Genomic DNA, 24,348 nt, shown 5'->3' on the forward strand with positions numbered 1-24,348 from the left:
CAGTTAGCCTTACAACAGTAGGAAGAAAAATGCTTGAATGTGCTGATGGTTACTGGAAACTTGTGAACTAGCAGAATATAAGAGGAAACAGTAGATGTGGGGTATTTAGACTAAAACGTTTACGTAGCGTTTATATAGAGTGGTGGCAGTAACATACTGGCACGGCTTGAGGATTGGTTAATGGACAGAAAACAACAGGAATAATTAATTTTTTGCTTAGGGAGGACATGGCTAGTGAGGTACCATGGGGATTGGTGAGGGCGATCACTGCATCAAAAAAGTTCGATGACAGTGTGAGAGAAAGGAAGAGTGTAAAGGGGCTGAGTAACCTAGTACCTTGCCAGCGAACGTGCTGCAAATGGATGTTTTAGCTCAAATTTATTCACAAAGTAAAACACGTTACCATACAAAATTTCCACGGATGCTTGTGTAACTAGTTCACTAAGACTGACAGCGCTACAATGGTAAACCAGCAATTTTTCCAAAAAGTCATCTGGTCCAATTTTACCGTCATTTTATAGAACTTCCAGAAATCACAACCCGAAGACAGAAGCAGATAAAACATGCAGCAACACTGCTGCAACCGGAGTCCACAACATAACGTCTGGACGGCAGGGGAACCCATCAGATTCGTGAATTTAGGCCTTGCTTGTCTCACTGTCTCCCGGGAGAGAATGCGGTTAAACACAGGAACAGCACAGGTGACAAACAGGACAAGCGCCTAAATTCCATGCATTAAGGGTGTACCTTAAACTCCTTCGCTTTATCGTATTTACTGAACCTTTTCATCCTCATTCCCGACTCATCGCCATCAAATTTAAACGCGCGCCATTACCGTCCCAGCATACAGCGCGATCACCCTCTCCAACCCCCCCCCCCCAACCCCGCGAGCAGCTCCCGGGTCCGGGGCCCAGCGCGAGCGCCAACCGTCGCGCTACAAACATGAAGCAAACGTCGAACCCTCCAATCTGACACCTATTCAAAGCACAAAACAATCACACCATCTTGACCCCCCCCCTCCCCACCCAAACAAACTCGATCGGCCGCAATTTCCACTAACTACTGCGCGTGAGCAAGAGTGATGCTGCCCCACACCAATCAGAAAGTACCAAACTCAATTAGACGGGGTACGGTATTTCACCGATTCGCAATCGCCCTAAGAGTGCGCACTGGGAATTGTAGTTCATGGTCCTGCAAACCCTTTTCCGGTTGAAGGAAAGCGATTCGATGGTACAACAAGACCCAGCATACATAGCGCTTGGTAACCAGCGATTACGAACCGGAAATTGACGTACGCTAGCAACTGTCGTGGTGGTAAATGAATCCGTAATAAGCTGTTTGGAGTGTATTTGGTGAGTGGTATTTTTTAAAAAGTAGTCCAACAAGAGGGGAAATAGTTGGTGTTTTTCAAAGTAGTGTTTCTGTTCGGCTGTCATAGGTTGAAATTTACTGAAAATTGTCTCATGTTGCGAGGATGTATTTGTATTCCCTTATTGCTATCATAGAATTTGGACATACATACTGTTCAAATGAGCACTCAGTGTCATTTGACATTCTTCTTGCGCTCTCTACCTTTTACAGGAGAGTAGCATTTTGAAGTAAAATACAATTAACAGGACGAGGTAATAAGCGCTCCCTTCTTGATCGGTTGGTGCAAATTTGCAGGTTAATAGCGTTCTCATATATCCTTCTAGTTGAAGACCACAAGTTGGTCAACGAAGCCTCGGTGAATAATCATAGATCGAAAACACTGCAGCTACTTTGCACCAATGGTGGACACTGAATATTGGAAATGGAATGCCAGTCAAGCAACTGGATTCATTCTGGATGTCGAAAATTTTATTGAGTATTGTTGCAACTAAACTCATCTAGAAAGAACGTTATTTCATCCCAATCCTACCTAGCAGATAATACCTTTATTATCCTTGTAGATAATAAAAGCATTATGGCAAATCACATATATGTGTAACCAAACTCTAACCTGTTCTAATGGTCACAGTTTTTATGTGAGAAATTTATTTAAAATTCCAGTCAATGCAGATATCTAGAACGTTAAACAAAGTTTAGCACAAGTAATATTGTTGAAGTCCTGCTGGTTCCATCCCAAACTTGAGGTTCAGAGAGGTTCACCATGATCGTGCCAAGTGGTGGGAGAGTCCAGATGGACCAGGTGGCCTACTCTAGTTCCTACTCTTGCTTCTATTTTTTCTGTTACCTACACCACCACTGTCTCAAATTTGCTGCTGCATGGGCTATCTACAGAGTATGTTAAAGTATTAGCCAATGCATTCTTGGTAGCTGTTCTCAAATGAGAAGTCTCCACTACCCATGATTTCAGCAGCAGCATGGAAACACCATCTTTGCTGCATGCATTTCATTAACTGAGAAGTTGTACATATTATGTACTGTGATCTTCGCTGAATTTCCCTTTTTTGACATTCCTGGAGGGAAAGTTATTGAAGAGGTGGGTAATGATTGAGTATAGAGTAATTTTTTGAAGATCTCCTACAATGGTGCCCTTGCCTGAGATGATTTGCCTACAAAACTGCTACCATCTTCCTCTGTGCAATGTATAGTTACAGCTTGTGACGTTTTCCATTGGATTCCTGTTGACCTTAAGGGATTAATTATGTCCTCACGACTGAGTTTGAAGATTTCATTATATATGTTAACAAACTTCAAAGTAAATTTATTATCAAAGTACATATATGTCACCATATACAACTCTGAGATTTATTTTCTTGCGAGCAGTCACAGCAAGTACAAAGAAACACAACAAAATCAATGAAAAACTGTACTCAAAATGGACAAACAACCAATGTACAAAAGACAAACTGAAATACAAAAAGAGAGAAGAAACAAACAATAATAGTAATAATAAAAGATAAATAAGCTAAAAAAAGTGAAGAGCATGAGATGAAGAGTCCCTGAAAGTGGATCCATAGGTTTTGGGAACAGTTCAGTGCTGGATTAAGTGAAGTTATCACCTTTGGTTCAAGAGACTGATGACTGAGGCATAATAACTGTTCCTGAACCTGGTGGTATGGGTCCTGGGGCTCCTGTCCCTTCTTCCTAATTACAGTAGCAAGAAGAGAGCATGACCTGAATGGTGGGGGTCTTTGATGGATGCTACTTTCGTGCAATACTGCTCCTTGTAGATGTGCTCAATGATGCAGAGGGCTTTAGCCATGATCGACTGGCCTGTATCCACTACTTTTTGTAGGCTTTTCCATTCAAGGTCATTAGTGTTGCCATACTAGACCACGATGCAACCAGTCAGCATACACTTCACCATACATCTGTAGAAGTTTGACAACGTTTAAGATGACATGCCAAATCGTCACAAACTTCTGAAGAAGTGGAGTTGACATGTTTCATCACCAACGTGCAAGAGAATGGTAGACAACCAGTGCCATTAAACCAGCCTCTTGTTTGCTGCTGCAGGAGGAAGGTGTCTGCATGTGATGGTCTCTCACACGACTCTCGAAGGAGGGTCCCTGCATTCCAATAGTTAGTCAGTCTCTCTCTATCTCTCTCTCTCCTCCCCCCCCCCTCCCCTGCCTGAGGATTGTGCTGGAGTCCTGGGTGTGGATTGCATTCACGTTATGATGCCTGGACTCTTTCGATTTTGTGTTTTATATTCTGTATTTCTCACTCCTTTTTGCCATCTGCGTGATTTGGTTTTTTTTTTGCACATGGGGGGGAGGTGATGATTTTCTTTGAATGGGTTCCATGGTTTTTTTAAGCTCCGTGGCTGTCCATGGGTAGATGAAGCTTAAGATTGTATACTGCATACATACTTTGATAATAAATGTACTCTGAATCTTTGAATCAGAATCAGGTTTATGAAGACCGGCATGTGATGTGAAATTTGTTAACAGCAGCAGTTCGATAATCTAGCAGAGGAAAAAAAAACAATAAATAAACAAGAAAGTCAATTATGTATATTGAATGGATTAAAAAACATGCAAAAACAGAAATAATGTATTTTTTTTAAAGTGATGTTGTGTCCAAAGATTCATTGACCATTTAGGAATTGGTTGGCAGAGGGGAAGAAGCTGTTCCTGAATCACTGAGTGTGTGCCTTTAGGCTTCTGTACCTCCTACTTGATGGTAACAGTGAGAAAAGGGCTTACCCTGGATGCTGAAGGTCCTTAATAATGGACGCTGCCTTTCTGAGACAGTGCTCCCTAAAGATGTCCTGGGTACTTTGTAGGCTAGTGCCCAAGATGGAGCTGACTAGACTTACAACCTTCTGCATCTTCTTTCAGTCCTGTGCAGTAGCCCCTCCATATCAGACAGTGATGCAGCCTGTCAGAATGCTCTCCACAGTACAACTATAGAAGTTTTTGAGTGTATTTGTAAACATGGATGTAAGTGCTATTGGACAATAGTCATTGGGGCAGATTACCACCCTCTTCTTCTGCACCAGTATAATTGAAACCTGCTTGAATTTGCCTGCTCAACCTGCCGAAGCAACAAGTTCAAAATATCAGTGAATACTTCAGCCAGTTGATCAGAACAGGTCTGACACATTGGTATCAAGAAAACAACCTTTCCCTCAATGTTGTAAAAAAAAAGGCGCTGGTTGTGGACTACAGGAGGAAAGAAGATAGGCTAACCCCTATTGACATCAATGGATCTGGGGTTGAGGGGGGAACAGCTTAAAGTTCCTCAGCATCCACATCACTGAACACCTCACATGCTCTGTACACACCAGCTGTGTGGTGAAAAAGGCACAACAGCGCCTCTTTCACCTCAAACAGTTGAAGAAGTTTGGTATGGGCCCTCAATTCCTAAGAACTTTCTACAGGGCACAAGTGAGAGCATCCTGACTGGCTGCATCACTGCCTGGTATGGAAACTGTACTTCCCTCAGTCACAGGATTCTGCAGAGAATGGTGCGGACAGCCTAGCGCATCTAGATGTGAACTTCCAAAGGACCATTGGGGACCTGAGTCACCCCAACCACAAACTATTCCAGCTGCTACCGTCCGGGAAACAATACCACAACATAAAAGCCAGGACCAACAGACTCCAAGACAGCTTCTTCCACCAGGCCATCAGACTGATTCATTCATGCTGTATTTTTATGTTATATTGACTGTCTTGTTGTACTTACGATTTATTATAAATTGCCCATTGCACACCAAGATGCAGATGTAATGTAAAGATTTTTACTCATGTATATGAATTATGTAAGTAATAAAGTCTATTCAATTAAATTCAATTGACCAAGTACCCCATCTGGGTAGATGCTTTCTGTAGGTTCACTCTCCTGAAAGATGCCCTCATGTTGGCCTCAGAGACTGAAATCGTAGTGTCATTGGATCAACATCAGCTTAATCTTTATCTAAACAGTCACAACTTAAATGAAGGAAGATTTACCAGTACAATCTGATCAATTTTGTGTCCACAATTTTCTCATTTGATGATCTATATTGTGTCTGTTAAATATTCTTGATCTTTATAAGTAGACTGTAGAATTTTTCATATATTTAAGCACTGGGCCATGCCAACTGTGAAAATTGTCTACTGTCATTAGTTTTTGATAGTTATGTGATCTTAATAAGAAATTACATAATATATAAGATCATGAAATATACCTCATGGACATTTATGCATGTTGCCAAGAAGAATGCACCAGAGGAAACTGGCCATTGCCCCTCAAGTATGGTGACCTCACATCCTTAACCTAACGGGAAATCTGTTGGAAATAACAGGTAGGATAGACTAAAGGACAGTCAATGGATGTTATTTACTTGGATTTTCAGAAGGCCTTTGATAAAAGGCTGCTAAACAAGAAAAGAGTTCAAGGTATTACAGAAAAGATACATGGATAGAAGATTGACTGACAGAAGAGAATGAGGGCCTTTTTTGGTTGGCTGCCGGTAATTAGTGGTGGTGTGCAGGGGTTGGTGTCGGGACTGCTTCTTTTCACATTATATGTTAATAATTTGGATGACAGAATTGAAGATTTTGTGTAAGTTTGTGGATGATACAAAGATAGCTGGAGAGCAGGTAGTGTTGAGGAAACAAAGAGTCTGCAGAAGGATTTGGACAGATTAGGAGAATGGGTAAAGAAATGGCAGTGTAGGGAAGTATATAGTCATGCATTTTGTTTGAAGAAATAAAGGCATAGACTATTTTCTAAATGAGGAGCAAATTCAAAAATCAGAGGTGCAAAGAGACTTGGGAGTCCTCTGCAGGATTCAATAAAGGTAAATTTGCAGGTTGAGATGGTGGTGAGGAAGGCAAATGCAATGTTAGCGCTCATTTTGAGAGGACTGAAATATAGAAGCAGGATGTACCATTGAGGCTTTATAAGGCATCAATCAGACTGCACTTGCAGTGTTATGAGCAGTTTTGGGCCCTTTATCTAAGAAAGGGCATGCTGACATTAGAGAGGCTCCAAAGGAGGTTCACAAGAGATATCCCTGAAATGAAGGGGTTAACATGTGAAGAGCATTTAATATCTTTGGACCTGTACTTGCTGAAGTTTAGAAAAGTGAGAGGGATCTCATTGAAACCTACCAAATATTGAAGGGCCTAATTAGACTAAACATGGAGAAAATGTTTATGTAGTGGAGGGGTCTAGAACCAGAGGGCACAACATCAGGATATGAGGGATTTCTTTAGCAAGAGGCTGGTGAATCTTTGGAATTAATTGCCACAGATGGCTATGGAGGCCAAGTCATTAGGTATATTTAGAGCAGAGGTTGATAAGTTTTTGATTAGTGAGGACCGGAGAATGGAGTTGAGAGGAAAAATAAATCAGCCATGACCAAATGACAGAGCAGAATTTTTGGACCAAGTAACCTAATTCTGCTCCCACATTTTATGATTTTATGTTGGGGGTTATTGCCGTTTTGTTATATGTACCAATTACTGAGAAGTGAATGTAAGTGGAATGATTAGTAAGTTTGCAAGTGATATTAATGTTGGTTGTATTGTGTAAGTAGTGTTAACAGTAATCTTAGGCTACAGAATAATTTTTCATCAGATTGTAATTTGGCAGGAGGCAATGGCAGATGGAATTTAATCCTGATAGTGAACGGTGAAGCATTGTTTGGGGTTGGACAACCATTTTGAAATATGTCATAACATTGAAGTGGTAAATTAAATTTAAATGATGAATAACAGGTTTTGTGATACTAACCTCCACATCTTTGATTTGAGGCCTTCACCAATCTTCATTTTCTCTTCTCTTATACAATGGAGAGTGTTGTCTTCTTCATGATTGGAGATCCTCATCTGTATTGAAGATGACCTTTAAGGGCTGCTTGCAAATGAAATCTGGTTTTGCATGTATGATTGTGATCTCTTGGTCTCCTTGACTTTTAGTTCTTTCAACCCTGCATTTCCTTTGTGTTGCCAGCAATCTATCCTTGGAACCAAATTTTTCTCCATTTAAAGCTGGAGGAGGGGTGGAGAAGGTAGGAGTCATTGCCATTAGGATCTGATACAAACTTCAGTCACCAGCTGCTAATTTCATCCTCTACTCTGGCCACTATTCATGTTGAATTAGAGTATTCATAACTTTGACATCCCATTTGATTTGGAGCTAGGGTTCTAACTCCATTTCCTCTTTATAGGTAATACCATGTACTTTCCTTTTCTAATAGTATTTGTCTCTTATTCTACCTAATAGCTTCTGTTGCACGAATCCTGTTCCTCCCTTTTATGACCTAGATTGAACTATTCCACTAATATTCTGATTGGTTTCCAACTTTATAATTCCAATGAGCTAAATAAAATAGGAAAATTAATTTAATCTATCCAGCTCTAGTTGAAGTCAGGCAAGATAGGTTGATAACATTTATTCTTCTTTGATGAATGCTTTGAGATCTTCTGCTTATTCCTAAGATCATGGCTGGGGCTTCTGTCTATGCATAAATCTTTAGAAAGGAGCTTGAATGCACAACCTGATTTAGAGGTCACAATACTATCACTGAACTCCATAGACATAGAACAGAGTTAGACCATTCAGCCCATCAAATGTGCACCACCATTCGTTCATGACTGATTTATTTTCTCTCTCAACCCCATTCTCCAGATTTTTCCCCATTCTTTTCACACCCTTACTAATCAAGAACGTATCAAACTCCTCTTTAAGTATAACCAATGATTTGGCCTCCACAGCTGGATGTGGCAATAAGTTCCACAGATTTACCACTCACTGGTTAAAGAAAGTCATCCTCACCTCTATAAAATGATGTACTTCTTTTCTGAAACTATGTCCTCTGGTTCTAGATTCTACACGTTGACTCTCTCTAGGTCTTTCAATTTTCAGTGGGTTTCAATGAGACCTTAATCTAAATTCCAGCAAGTACAGGCCCAGAGTCATCAATGCTAGCATAACTTAGGCCTAAAACTGCTCACAATGCTCCAAATGCACTTTGACCAGTGCCTTATAAAGCCTCAGCATTATATCTTTGCTCCTAATTTCTAGACCTCCTTGAAATGCATTGCATTTGCCTTCCTTACCACCAACTTAACTTGTAAGTTAACAGTTAATGAATTCTGTTCTAGGATTCCCAAGTTCTTTTACACCTCTGATTTCTGAATTTGCCTCCTGTTTGGAAAATAGTCTATTCTTGTACCAAAGTGCATGACCAGGCACTTCCCAACACTGTATTCCATCTGCCACTTGTTTTGCCCATTCTCCAAATCCATATGTCCTTCTGCAAACTCTCCACCTACCTTTGTATCATTTGCAAACTTGGCCACAAAGCCTTAATTCCATCATCCAGATTATTAATATATATAATGTGAAAAGTGGTGGACCTAACAGCAACCCCTGCTGTACAGCAATAGTCACCTGCAGCCAACCAGAAAAGGCCCCTTTATTCACACTCTTCGCCTTCTACCAGTCAGCCAGTCTTCGGTCTATACTAGTATCCTTTGTGTACTAGGCTCTTATCTTGTTTAGCAGCTTCATGTTTGGCACATTCTTATCCAGGAATCATCACTTTGTTGTGATAGAGAGGCTTGTGAGTTCCTGAAATCCTAAGACTGATGCCCTCTGGAGCTTAACTTCTGCTGGGATCACCCTTGATGGTGAGATCAAAGGGGAGGTTCCAGAAAAAGAGTGTTTCAACCGACACCTCAGTGGTGGAGTTGACAGAAGATGATGACACATCACAGTGTCAGTGAAGGCGGAAGAAGGTTGCAGCAGTGAAACGTCCCCAGTCATGCCACCGGTGTCATGCTACTGGACCATGACTTCAATCTGTCAAGGACCATGTAGTAGCTGCCTGTGCATGAGCCTCCCCACGTTAAGCATGGTCACATTCAGGCATTGTCCATTAAGGGCAAACCCTTAGGAGAACGTCATACTCAACTCCAGTGATTGCACTACTACTTCCTTGTCAAAGGGCTTTCCAGCAATTCAAGTAAGCAACATCCACCATCTCTCCTTCGTCTTTCCAACCTGATATATCCTTAAAGAATTCCAACAGGTTTCTCAAGGTAAGGTTTCCCCTTAAGGAATCCATGGAGGTTTTGTCCCATTTTATCATGACCCTCCAAGAACCCCAAAACCTCAAACTTAATAATGGACTCTAACATCTTGCAAACCACTGAAGTCAGGCTCATTGGCTTGTAGTTTCCTGTTTGTTGCATCCCTCCCTTCTTAAACAGTGGAATGACATTTGTGATTTCCAAGTCCTCTAGAACCATTCCTGATTTTAGTATTTCTTGAAAGATCACTACTAATGTCTCCACAGTCTCTTTAGCTACCTTGGGTGCAGTCCACCTGGTTCAGATGACTTGTCTACCTTTAGACCTTCCAGCTTCCCAAGTAGTTTCTCCTTAATAATACCAACTACACTCATATCTACCCCTCGGCTCTCTCAAATTTCTGCCATGCTGCTGGTGTCTCCCATAGTGAAGACTGATACAAAACACTTATTCAGTTCTTCTACCATTTCTTAATGGAAACAACTCCATTACTACCTCTCTAGCATCATTTTCCAGTGGTCTAATGTACACTTTTGTCTCTCTTTTACTTTCTTCATATCTGTTAAAACCTTTGTATCTTCTTTTACATTATCAGCTAGTTTTCTTTATATTTCATCTTTTCTCTCCTTATTGGTTTTTAGTTTCCTTGTGTTGGTTTCCAAATTCTCTAGCTTCCCACTAGTTTTTGCTATCTTGTATGACTTCTGTTTGGCTTTCATGCTATCTTTTACTTCTCTCATCATCCACAGTTGCTTCCTCACCACTTCTTCTTTAGGATTAACTAATTGTGCATCCTCTGAATTACTCCCAGAAACTCCAGCTCCTTGCTCCTGCCCCTGTATTTCCCTTTACTCCAATGTAATTCCAATACATCTGAATTCAGTTTCTCCCTCAAACTGCAAAGTGAATTTTATCATATTATGATCACTATTTCCTAAGGGTTCCTTTACCTTAAGCTCTCTAATCAGATCTCAATTATTAATCTCCCCTTTTGCCTCCAGTCTCATCTTCAACACTCAAATAATGGACTGCTGAGGAATAGGTCATTCATGGTGTTACTGCCTCCTCCTTCCTTTACCAACAGCATTGAAAGAAATTATCTGGTGATTACTCTGGGCAGGTCCCGGCAGATTGGAAAAAGGCAAATGTCACATCACTGTTCGAAAAAGGATTTAGGCAAAAGGCAGGTGGCTATAGGCCAGTTAATTTAACATCAGTAGTTGAGAAAATGCTTGAAATTATCATTAAAGAAGAGATATCGAGGCATCTGGAAAGAAATGGATCCATCATGCAGATGCAGCTTGAATTCAGCAAAGGCAGGTCCTGTTTAACAAACTTACTGGGGTTCTTTGAGGATATAATGAGCGCAGTGGATAGAGCGGAACAGATGGACATTATTTACTTGGATTTCCAGAAGGTATTCGATAAGGTGCCACATAAAAGACATAAGATAAGAATACATAGAGTTGACGATGATGTATTAACATGGATAGAAGATTGGTTAACCAATAGAAAGCAGAGAGTTGGGATACATGGGTGTTTCTCTGATTGGGAATCAGTGGTGAGCAGTTTGTAGCAGGGGTTGGTGCTGATCCTGCAACTGCTCACGATATATATTAGCGATCTGGAAGAGGGGACCAAGTGTAATGTATCTAAATTTGCTGATGACACTATATTGAGTGGAAAAGCAAATTGTGCAGAGGATATAGGGAGCCTGCAGAGAGATATAGATAGGCTACGTGAGTGGGCAAGGATCTGGCAGATGGAGTACAATGTTGGTTAATGCGAGGTCATCCACCCTGGAAGGAAAAATGGAAGATCAGATTATTATTTAGATGATAAAAGATTGCAGCATGCTGCTATGCAGAAGACCTGGGAGTGCTTGTACGTGAATCACAAAAAGTTGGTTTGCAGGTGCAGCAGGTTATCAAGAAGGCAAATAGAATGTTGGCCTTCATTGCTAGAGGGATTGGATTTAAGAGCACGGAGATTATGCTGCCACTATATAGGGTACTGGTGAGGCCACAACTGGAGAACTACATGCAATCCTGGTCTCCTTACTTGAGGAAGGATATACTGGTTTTGGAGGTGGTGCAGAGGAGGTTTATCAGGTTGATATCAAAGATAAGGGGGTTAGGCTATGAGGAGAGATTGAGTCGCCTGGGACTGTTAGTATTGAAATTCAGAAGGATGAGAGGCGATTGTATCGAAGCATATAAAATTATGAAAGGGATAGATAAGATAAAGGCAGGAAAGTTGTTTCCATTAATAAGTGAGACTAGAACTAGGGGGGGGGGGGGGGGGACATAGCCTCAAGATTCAGGGGAGTAAATTAAGGGTGGAGATGAGGAGGAACTGCTTTCCCAAAGAGTGGTGAATCTGTGGAATTCTCTGCCCAATGAAGCAGTGGAGGCTACCTCAGTAAATCTATTTAAAACAAGGTTGGATAGATTTTTGCATAGTAGAGGAATTATGGGTTATGAGGAAAAGGCAAGTAGGTGGAGATTAGTCAATGGTCAGATCAGCCATGATCTTATTGAATGGTGGAGCAGGCTCGACGGGCCAGATAGACTACTCCTGCTCCTATTTCTTATGTTCTTTTGTTCTTGTCTGAAGGTTATTGTATCTTGATATATGCAAGTTTTCTGTCATGTTTCCTTTATATTAAAATAGTTACTACAGAAGTATTTCATTGATTGTTAAACATTGTTAGGAGGCCCTAAGGTTTTTGTTTCCTTATTTCATTTTTCTCTTCTAAATGTTTTTATTCTAAAAAACACAATGTTGTGATTATTCCAAGCTCAAGAATTTGTGAGCACCTAGAGCTTGTGAATAAATTCCCAAATGGTTCATAATTTTACCAATACAGATTTCTGTGTCAACCACAATATGACCTTATATTTCATTTCTTTGAAGCATGAAGTGCATTGGGAGATGACATCTTATTTTTATTTTATGAAAACTTCTTCACATTGCCTATAAAACTACTTTTCAAACAGAAACTTAAATGCATACTTATAAACAGTGATTTATAACCAGAATATATGCATATAAATAGAAAAAAATATTGGTTTTATATTTTTGTCCTTCACCTTTAGTGGCCTGAATTTCACAGTAAACGTAATGAGACATCTACCATTGATCAAAGTTAATAATCCACAAATCTTTGGGAATTATGCATTTGTTTGTTCAAATACAGAAATCATGAAGTTATCATCATCAATGTATGGTGACCTTTCTTAAGGCTGGATACAAGTATTGTAATCAGCCTGCTGTGCAATGGGAATGAGGACACTTGGATTAACTACCCAAAGATTTTGTATCATGCCTCCACTGCATGGTAGCAGGGGGAAACCAATCAATACAAGACGTTCAAGCAGCAGATTTTAAATGGCTTGTTAATCTTAGGGAGAAAAATTCCCTTGGGTTATCAATTAAAAGAAAACTTTAAAACATTTGATGACTTTAAAAATCTTATGTTTTATTTATTTGGGTATTTTTTGATACCCTTTAGGTTTCTGAATACTTATATCCTAAGCAGTTCAAGTAATCAGAAGCATCTCCTGGCCAATCAGATGTTTGCTTTTCTGATTCATGAATGGGGCTGATCTTGACAACAACCCAGACCCCATCAATTTTATGCCTGTCCAATATGCAGAATTAAAGGGCATTGCACAGGAACAATTATCATCATTTTGGCCTTGTATTGATAGAAGAATCACTGAAGCTGAATATTGTGCAGCTTTTATTCCAAATATGAAGTTTGGGACCCACATGGACAATCCTACCACAATGTTAAAAATGTCGAAATAAACATTATATTTTATATAGTGGCCAATTAACCTTGTAACCCACTTGTGTTATGGGACATGGGAGGAAATACAGGCAGTGACAGGGAGAATGTGCAAACTCCACTCTGACAGCATGTTAAGTCTGAACCCTAATCCTAGCCCAGTTGCCAGATCTGTGAGGGAGTGGTTCTACTAGCTGCACCACAATGCCACCCTAATCTGTCATTCTTGCCCTTTGTGGCACGTAAGTAGATCCAGGCACCTCTGATGTTGATTGTTAATTATTTCATAAGTTCAGAGATAATCAGGAAAAGATAATAAACACCAATTTTGTCAGCAATTTGCTCATGCTGAGACAGATTTAAAAATACACAAAAAATAAAGTACAAATTCCATGTCACCATGTGCAAGTAAAATATGGCATGTCCTTACTGGTGTTTGAAAATTTGGAATGGATCTGCTAACAAAAATTCACAATGTCAGAGACAGCTGCTTTCTCTCTGTAATCAAATAGCTCCTCCTTGAATCATTTTCCTTGAAACTCCCAAGAAAAATACAGAAAAACAGAAGAAACCACCATTTCTGGCCCTTCCCTGATTCCTTAAAACATTTGACTCCCTCAACCAAGGGGAACCATAGAGAAATCCTCTCAAATGTGGTTGCCTTCAGAAACATTTTCCCATTCCTGATCTGCTACCTAATGCTAAGCCATGATTCTAACCAACACATTTGAATCCATTGATTGAAGCACCTTTCCTGCAGTTTGAAGACCCACAGAAGTTCATCTCTATCTAATATTAGCTTCAAGATGGCATGCAAGCCATGATACAGAACAACGAGTTCTTGGCTTCACAATCCACATCATCGTGGCCTTGCACTTTATTGTTTACCTGCACCGCAATACTTTTACCGAATCTATCATACAGGTACAGTACTCCTTATCACTTATGCTTGTTTGTATGTTGGATTTTTTTTATTTTTGAATATATAATGAAATAGATCAGCATTTCCATCATTACAGACATTGAAGTTATGTGCTACTGGTAAGCAGTTTTTGTCTTACATTCATTCATCATACATACTGCATGTACTAACAGTAAAAGTTATTATATACCATTAATATAATGAAAATATAATGTGTGTAGGGCAACAAAAGCAGCACAACAGCATCGGGAGAATACCTTCATTAACTGATGAACAACAACAAACAACAGCAAGTTTTCAGTCTCCACCTACAATGCCACATTTTGATTAAAAGGTTACAATACACTGTATTTGTATTTTATTTTGTTTTTATACCTTACACAAAACCTAAAAAGAAATCAGCATTGTAGACTTGTTCTGGTATTAGGTTTTCATCAGTAACTATCTTGGGAAACTCGTCATTAAATTTCTCTGTTGCTTCATGATCAGCAGACACTTTCTCACCACAAATATTTAAAAATGTAATGCCATGCCTTTTCTTAAATTTCTGCAACCAGCCTGCTGAATATTTACAATTACCTTCAATTTTTAGTTTATCATAATAGATCTTTGTTTGGTTCATTATCAGCATGTGACATATGTTCACTCCACACTGACAAATCCACTCTTTCAATACACAATTGAGATCTTCTTACTCACTTTATGCAGTGTATTTTTTTTATTTTTCTTTAATTTCTGTTCATTACATTTGTGAAGTTACTTTTCAGAACCGGCTGTGGTGCACAGAGACCTGTGCATCGCCTGGGAAGCTTCCCAGCGCTTTGTGGAATTTTCCATTTGTGGTGTCATGTCAGCACTCAAAAAAACTTCAGTTTACGGAGGTTTCAGGATTTTCAGGCGAGGAGTACTCGACCTGAACTATACTCTGCATTCTATTGTTGTTTTCCTTGTATTATCTTGATGTACTGATGTGATGAAATGATCTGTATGGATAGCATGTAAATCAAAGCTTTTCAGAGTACCTTAATACATGGTGCAATAATAAACAAAATTTCCAATTTCAGTGAAGACTTGTGTCAATATTTCTAGCACAGTGTCATCACTTTAACTCTCTTCTTATTCTTCCTAATCAAAATACTACACTTGACTTCCCACATTCCCTACAGGAGCACTGGGAAAATGTTCCGTTTCGGTCGACTTCAGTCCTGAACCAAGGTCACTCAGTTATCCAGCATGGTATGCAGGCATCTCCTAATTCAAGATCTATGTTATCATTGACTTGCTCACTGATTCATGCAAGATAATGAGCCCCACACTAAACAAGCACAAGGCAAATGTCCGCCCTACTGAACATTAGCACCTACCCCAATTGCTAACCCGCACCACAACCAACACCTTAAAAATAAAGACTTGCAACCAGTCCTGGAAAACGCAGATCATGTTGGCTGGAGAAAGTGAAGGAGATTCAGCAGTTCACTAACAGGCATCACATGCATGGGTTCTTCAGCCTTATAAAAGCCATATATTCCCCAAACACCCAAGCCCTACCTCATTGAGAACCAACAACGGGGTGAATTCATCAGGGACAGAATTAGACAATGCTGACTGGAAGGAATATGTCAAAGACCACCTTGTCAGCTATCTCTGACCTTAACCTGAATGCCATTGACTCCATTCCACAATAACTTACTTGGGCAATCTCATCCCCACTGCTGAATGACAAGATCTCAAAATGCCATATCGCAACCAAGAAATTACAGTTTATCAGAATCAGTTCATCGGTGGAGAGCTACATTCACAAATCTGCAAGTCTGTCATCCACATCTTGGAAGTATTGTGTAGTCCGGGGGACCTCAATGATGCTAAAGTCATGACCAATTGAGACAAATCAGACTGGATAACTGCAAAGGACATCCCTGGCTGTCTGTCACAATCAGGGTTCTTCAGACCCGCTTCTTCTGGTAGCAGCAGAGCTGCTCCCTAAATCACATTGTGGATTCTGTTCATTTAGAGAGACAATGGACGTGATTATCACTACTTGACAACTCTCAAGAAAAACACAAGAAATAGCATCAGCCATTTTTCTTGGCCTTTTTCATTCTTAATAAAATCTTTGACCATCAATCAGAAGAGCAGTTGAACTCCCCTCAAATTTTACTGCTCATAGAAATTCATCTCTAGCCAATGTAAGCTCCAAGAGGGCATGCAAGCCATGATACAAACCAATAGATATACAGCAGAGCCAATTTTAGTGAAGACCAGTGTCAAACAAAGCTGTGACATTGGCTAACACTTTTCTCAGTCTTTCCTACACCTCCCACAGGGTGGACCAAATGTACAAAACAAATAGGAAGCTACTCAATTTACAACAACTACACTCCATAACAAAAGCTACCAATTCCCTATTCAGATTTCAGAATACAGATAATAATTGTGTCATTATTAGAACCATATTTAAATTCTCTTACACTGCATGATATGCAGTATGTGTTGATTTTTTGAAAGTTAAAATATACTGTGTACGTGCTCTAAATACTCCTTTTCTAGTGTTTCTTTTACATTTTTATATGATTGTCATACAAATTTGTAATCAGTCACCAGGGTGAAATGTTCAAATAGCAGAGGTTGTACGTGGGACTTCATTTCTGAAGTTTTGTTCCATATTAGTCAATTAGACTGAATTTCAGAAGTGAATTACAATGTCCAGCTGCTACCTTACAGTACACTTATATAAGCATTAAGGGAAAATTTATTTTCCATTGACTCTCCACTACTATTCACATTCATCAAAGTCACAGTCTTTTATTGGTAATGATCATCTATAAATCTTGAATAATTGTTGCCACATTCTTCAGCTGGAAAGGACAAGGGCAAATGAGCTGAGTTGGATACAAGTTGATCTGATATACACATGCAAAATTTAAAGAAAGATAAAATATATTTTATTCAATTCAACATATTTCAAAAATAATATCTTCAAAGGTTGTGCTTTAGATAAAATCAATTTAAATTCCAACAGGAAACCATGACCCATTTATATAAAGGACACACAATGACCAAGTTGTTAACCTAGAAGGCTTTCCCATGATCAATGCCTGAAATCTGATTGTAGCCAAGATCCTAACCATTTGAGGTTACTTGAATTTTCCAAACCATTTGAAGTTACTTGAGGTTCACATGCTTTACTACAAGTAGATCACTTACAGTACCTGCTGAAAACTTTGCAACTACAGCATGTTAATAAATCTGATAGTAAATTCACTGGGAACCAAAGACTACTTTCAAGGTCCAGGGCTAGACTGAGATGTCAACGACCAACAGGCATTATAATTTAGCAGACTTTTCAGCATTTACTTATCAGATAAAATTTTGTTAGTGTCGCTATGTTGGAATGATAATTATCATTAGTCACCATGATAATGTTGCCAGGAATCTGCTTATAGAAGAACTAACTGTACAACTCTCACATAATTGTTAATAGCTTAAATGTTTACCAATCAAGATAATTTAGTCAAGGGAAATAACATTAGAAAGTTCTGTAGGGAGTTTTATTGGACTATATTTTTGAATCTGCAGATCAAATGCACTGTAGTCTGGTTGCCAGATTTAGCCATACAGTTTTACTGCTTACAGCTTTTATTGAAGTAGGTCATGCAATCTAAACACTTTTTGTTGAAGGATTGTAGAGTGCCCCACAGTTTACTGGTTATATATTCAAAATGGCTGGTGGATTTTCTTTCCATAAATCAGTTTGATAACTATTTTGGGGAGTTAAATTACAAACATGTATTTGACATTGGTGCACAAAAGCTAAGTCCACTTTCAACTTTATGATACTTATATTTACCTTGAACTAAAATGCAGTTCATGCAAATACAACATTAAAGGCAATTTATGTTCATTGTGCTACATAATTGTACAAATAGCTAATTCATAAATCTAACTTGAACAGCAAATCAGTGAGAAAATGATTACTTCAGATTTGATTGAATATGCATAAACTAATTAAATACTTGTTCTGGTAATTTGTGGAAGTTCTTTAAATTGTAATTAGATAAAACTCTATTTCAAATGTTAAATTAACCAATACATCATAAATTGAAAATTCATATTTTTCCTTGTGAGCAGTCAATTTCTTCCAGGGATTACATTGGAATTCATTTTTTCTGTTTAATTCAAACCAAAATAATTTAAACTATATTCATAATGTCTTATCAATTTTTTTTACCAACTAAAACCTCAATACAATTTCCTTTAAGACTTCTCACCTACAGAAACAAATTTAAAAGTAATTTCCAAAGTATGCATATGTTCCCATATTCTACTTTGAGATTCATTTACTTGCAGGCATTTACCAGAAAAAAGAAATACAATAAAATTTTGCATAAACAAAGACTGATAAGTAACCAATCTACAAAAGATGACAAACTCAGCAAACAAAAATAATACTGAGAACATAAATTGTAAAGAGCTTGTGAAAATGAGTGTAGGCTGTAGAATCAGTTTGAAGTAGTGGTCCATTAAGTTATCCACATCAGTTCAGGAGCTGGATGGTTGTAGAAAACCGAAGATTTCTGTACCTTATGACTGATGGTAGTAGCATGAAAAAAGCACAGTCTGGATGGTGGGTTTCTTTGATGGTTGATGCTGCCTTCTTGTGGCAGTGCTCTAAGTAAGTATACACAATTGTGGGGTGGGGCTTTGCCTGTAATGGACAGGGCTGTATCCACCACTTTCTGTACTCTGTTCCATTTCTGGGCATTAGTGTTTTCATACCAAACCGTGATACAACCAGTAAGCATACACTGTTGAAGTTTGTCTAAGTTTTTTGTGATATGTTGCATCTACACAAGCCTCTAAGGAAGTAGAGGCACTTTTGTGCCTTCTTTGTGATGTCACTCATGTGCTTCTTCCAGAACAGATTCTCTGATATATCAACACCAATAATTAGGATATTTATTGCTCACCCTGATACTGTAGTCAATACGCCCAACCCTCCTTTGTTTTTTGATGGCAGATGATTCAAGCCTCTCAGTGGTATTTTCTTACCTCTGTTTGAAGCAGGGCATCTTTCAAGGATTTATCAAAACCCAAATCTTTACCCAACTCTGGACATCTTTACTCCCCTTTCAATGCTTGCAGTTTTCATCATTTATTCCCGTCACTTTGAGTGTCATGGTGTGTTTATCTACATTAAAACAAGTAAATAAAAGTGACTGTTTTCTTGACCATGCACTCATTCTATAGCAGGGATCTTTAGACATGATCTATTAACATGCAAGATGAGTTTCTTTGGTTAAAAAATGGCACCTGTCTTTACGAAATATAATTTAGCATAAGCTTTAAAACAAAACTCTAAATTGCAATGCAGTTATCAGCCTCCCAAATATCCAAAAATCCTTCTGTAAGCTAGAATTGTCATGTATCCATTCAGGGTATTCAGGCCATTGTGACTCTGCAGGCGTTTTGAATAAGCTGTTCATCGTTCTTTTCTCATCGTTCCACACATTTATTCTCTTCAAGTGTATGTTCAATTTCCATTTGAAAGTTACCTTTAAATGGATATTCACCATCCTCTGTCACACAATGTGTGGCCTCCAAACCAAACTGAAACAATTGCCCCTGCCCGCAACCCTACAAATTTGTTAAACTTGCATGACGTACCCTTACTCCTGTAGTGATTGCTCCCAAAGTCAAATCCTTTATTCAGTCCTTTATTAGCAATTAGCAAACATACTGTCTTGACATAATGAAACTTAAACGTACCCAGGTGTAAGCTCAGCATAATTGAGCGTTATTGAATGGTCATCAAAAGAGACACCACTTTCGGTCCCGAGCTACTACAAACTGTAAAGAACAAAGCATGGAGACGCAACTCCCTTCACTTTTACCGCACCCCTCATGTGACTAGTTACCATAATAAATATAATAAACGTGCAACACAGAATACAATGCAAATAGAGAACAGATGCATGGCTCCTACACAGTTCATTCCAAAAAGTAACACCTAACTAAGTGCAAGATAATTTTTTCATTTCCCCTCTGTTCTTATAAAGCGCAGAAGAGACTATCTGGTCAATGCTGATTGTTAGAGAGGCAATTCCATCTGTTCTATTCCCCTCTTTCTTTGTCAAAAGTCCTAGGAGTTTTACTTCCCTCAGGTTACTTAGTGGAACAGCAGTTAATGACATTTCCTCTCAGCTTCAGGATCTCAATTCAATCCTGATTATGGGTACTGTCTGAATGGAACTTACCTATTCTTCCTATGGCATCAAAGGTTTCTGCTGGGTGTTCCAGTTCCCCACCCTCATATCAGAAAGACATGCTGGTAGTTTAATTGGCCAAGGTAGATTCCCCTTTCATGTAGGCAACTGGTAGTGGAACTGCAGGGGAATTGATGGGCATGTGAGAAAATGTGGGGCAGGAGTACAGGGAAAAAATGGAGGGGGAAATAGGGCTGAAGGATTTATTTTGAAGGAGCTGGCATGACTCAATGGGCAGATTAACCTGCTTCTGTATTGTAACAAAATAAGTACTTATATGGTAAAACAATCTTAGGCTACAATCCACTGATTGGAAATCCTGCTGGTTTAGTATCTGGCTCACTGTGTAATGTTTACCATGTTCCTTTCCCACTTACCTTGGCCCATTTCCCACCCCCCCCCCCCTTTCAGGCGTATTCTTGGTTTCTGCACTCCCTTCAGTTCCTAGTTTCCATGTTTCATTTCCACTCACCAACTCAATTTCCACACTTCCCTTTCTACACACCTGGGCCGCACACTTGCCTTTCTATACACCTGGGTTCCAGCTCCCATGTGCCCTCTCTGTTCACCTGATTCCCAGTTCTCACATTCCTTTTCCTTTCACCAGGATCCTAGTTCCTCACACTCCCCATTCACCAGTCATACTCTCTGCACACCCTTCAACACTCTGGAGCTTTGATTTCCGCGCTCCCTTTAACGTAAAGAAGCCTCATTTCTATACTCTCTTATCACTCACTGGGGCCCAATTCTTGCAATCCCTTTCAACTTGCCTAGTTCATTGGGTAATTCATTTTTTATAGTAATGTTTAATGGCAGTCAGCAGACCAATGTAAGATGCATTACATCTGAGCATCTGAGCCTGCTGAGCATCATTCAAGCGCACCAAATACTTTTATTCCAAAAAGTCTTCCATCACCACCAGTTCAGATTTGTGTCACTATAATCCAATGTTCCCTCTGAGGTGTGCGTGTGTACGCACGTTCGCATGTTTTACTACCAGCACACAAAGGAATTTAAACTGCGCACCCTCGACCTTGCTTGCATGCTAAGTATATTTCATGATTGTATATAATTGTATTTTCTTATCTGGTTTCTGATACAGATAGTGTTGAGAACATGGAGTTTGCAATGAGTTTTCTGCAGATTTTAGAACTGGCTTATTTATACTGGTGTTGTCGCTGGGCAAAAGTTAAAAGTTGCACAGCACAAGATTTTGATCATTACAAATTAGAGGGAACATTGCTACAACCCCACATAGTACTATGAGCTTGAAACTCCCTTGATCGTTAGCTAATAAACTTCTAGCATTGCATTATAAAAAAAAGAGAAAAGTTTAAGGATCTTTCTTTGAAGTTGAATATTATTCACCTCTCCTTGGAAAGCATCATTAATAACTTCTAGAGTTAAGTCTTTTATCTCTAGATGTTTTTTCTTCAACTTTTAATATAATTTTATATTTTTCTGTCCTACTTTTAGTTTGTGCTGTACAATTTACCACATCTGCCATGAAAACAATAAATATTAATTTATCAGCAATCAAAGAATCCTTTGTTCTAACATCATGTACTTTATAGACTTTAATATATCTGTATTCTGGGTATTAATAGGTCCAATTGACACGTTCTTCTGTATTTTCTTTAGAGCCTCTGCATATGATATGTCCATTTCTATCCAAACAATTTTCCTATATACAAGACACCCTGCATAAGCAGAGCTTTGTTCCCCTCCACAACTGCTACAATTTGGCCTAATGCCTTCTCCACAATTACCATAATCAGATTCTCTAGCACATCTACAACTCCAGTTTTTACCCCTACACAGAGCTGACAGATGACCAAACATCTGGCACTGAAAACATCTCAGAGGGGCTAGTACATAGACTCAAAGCATGTAACTCATATAACCTAAATGACTCCCATCTGGCAACCTTTTTCCATCAAATTTAAGCAACACCAATAAGCTACCTGTTCTTACTCCACCACAAAAGTCTTAAGCATTTAGTGTCCACAACTTATCACTGACCAAATTATTTTTAACTTAGTAGTCCATGGATACATCCAGAGGCACTCCAATGGTTACCTTCCTCCCTCCCACAGCTTTAACTCTAAATCTTTCTCACATTACTTACAATCTTTACAAAACACAAAGAATGTCCTCATCTCTTAATATCTCAATATCTCCTAATGCTTTTTTTTTTCAAATGCTCAGTTAATCTAAGTGGTTTGATCTTAGAAACAGGTCCACATTCAGCAATACCTTAAACTCTTCCCTTCTTCTTTAATTTAAATCCTGTCTACTGCCTTTATCATTGGATGATAAGCCACAATCCTCAATTCACCAATTATTTTTCTGTTTCCCAGAAACCCACAATTTGTCTTTCTCCATGCAAGTCACATCACCCAATACCATCTCCTGTCTTCTTCATCACTTCCTGACATCTCTGTCCCCCTTCATGCCTGAGAGCAACTCCCAACAGCAGATTCAGTCATTTACTCCAACTTCAAACTGAGCTCTACAATTTGTGATTTTGCTGTGTAGCATCTTAAATGGGTGACAGGGTAGAGATACATCTCTACCAAAGAAGGTGTAAGGTGCTCCTTTCCTCCGCTAGCCTGCAGGTCACCTTTGGGCAAGGTGTAGCATCAATTTAGCCCCCCAATTTGGATCATGTTAAGCCATAGGAACAGGTGGTGGATGGTCATCTCAGCAGCCGGTGCATATCATGTCCTGGTTATGCATCCACTGATGCCAAGCAGACTATCTCTGAAGAGCACTGATAATGGCTTGGCTCACCCATCTTATAAAGACACTGCCAAAAGAGGCAATGGCAAACTGCTTTTGTAGAAATGTTTACCAAAATCAATCATGGTCATGATCTCACACACACACACACACACACACACACACACACACACACACACACACACACACACACACACACACACACACACACACACACACACACACACACACACACACGAACATCTTAAGGGTGAATATAAAGAGTGTCAAGATAGTAATAGAAATGTGTAGAATTGTCACGAAAATCTGCTTGTTTGACAGCACCAAAGTCCCAGGTGTTCTGGATTATTGATATTTTACTGATAGAGTTCTTATTTTGAAGTATTTTATTTAAAAATGTCTCTTGCATCTACACAAACACCATGGTCTGAGGAGCCTGTACTTGAACTGTACTGCTCTGTCTCCTTTGTAACATTTGTCCAAAACTTAATCCTTAAATCTATAACCGCTTATCTTTGAACGATAGGCAATAGAAATGACAGATGACAAGTAACAATAAATTGGCATGAACAATACTCAGTTTATTTGCAAACATTATGCTAAAACTAGAGCAGCACATTGGCTCAGCAGTAGTTCTACTGCCTCACAATTCCAACAAGCTGGGGTTGATCCTGATCTCCCATCCTGTCTACAGAGTGCCTGCGTGCTCTTTCTATTCTGCTTGTGATTTTTCCCAGTTGTTCCATTTTCCTACAACATCCCAAAGATATGCAGTTCTTAGATTGCTATCCTTAGTGTAGGAAAATTGGGTAGAGCTGATGTTCTTGTAAGAGAGAACAGGTTCCAAACAATAAGTGGGAAATGGGATTGCTTTTTGTTTCCATCTTCTGAGGACGGATGTTTCCCACTGTACAAAGTGAGGATCTTAACTACAATTCCTCCCTGTCCACCTCCAAAAGGCACTGTGCATTTTCTATGCATGCTCCTTAATTTTACATGTGTGGTGGTTTATAAGAATGATCATTCAGAGAAACTTACAGTAGATTATTTCTATTACATTTCTTAAAAGATTGAAATTGCATTTAATGTCTTTGGGAAATCTGAGCTAACTAGTGCGACTGTAGTATTTAGAGTCAAGACCTCCACTCACTAGTATAGCACAACTGT

At 39.1% G+C, this 24,348-nt stretch overlaps 2 protein-coding genes across 11 annotated transcripts in view; one reads left to right on the plus strand and one right to left on the minus strand.

Moving 5' to 3' along the window:
- Window positions 1-898, minus strand: part of fto (FTO alpha-ketoglutarate dependent dioxygenase) — a 352,522-nt gene extending 351,624 nt beyond the window's left edge. For 4 of the 6 annotated variants that reach the window (XR_012101891.1, XM_073069994.1, XM_073069993.1 and 1 more), the window contains exon 1: window positions 748-898. Coding sequence is in view for 4 of the 6 variants with exons in the window: in XM_073069994.1 (XP_072926095.1) it covers window positions 748-795 (48 nt within the window). In the remaining 2 variants the exon portion in view is untranslated. The remainder of the gene's footprint in view (window positions 1-747) is intronic. The other 2 variants (XM_073069991.1, XM_073069992.1) reach the window with 2 other exon arrangements.
- A 228-nt stretch (window positions 899-1,126) lies between these two features.
- Window positions 1,127-24,348, plus strand: part of rpgrip1l (RPGRIP1 like) — a 177,296-nt gene continuing 154,074 nt past the window's right edge. For 3 of the 5 annotated variants that reach the window (XM_073069985.1, XM_073069988.1, XM_073069986.1), the window contains exon 1: window positions 1,139-1,352. The gene's annotated coding sequence lies outside the window, so the exon portion shown is untranslated. Of the gene's footprint in view, window positions 1,353-24,348 lie in introns of all 5 variants that reach the window. The other 2 variants (XM_073069990.1, XM_073069987.1) reach the window with 2 other exon arrangements.

This window comes from Hemitrygon akajei, chromosome 17 (genome assembly GCF_048418815.1).
Source record: "Hemitrygon akajei chromosome 17, sHemAka1.3, whole genome shotgun sequence".
Taxonomy (NCBI): domain Eukaryota; kingdom Metazoa; phylum Chordata; class Chondrichthyes; order Myliobatiformes; family Dasyatidae; genus Hemitrygon; species Hemitrygon akajei.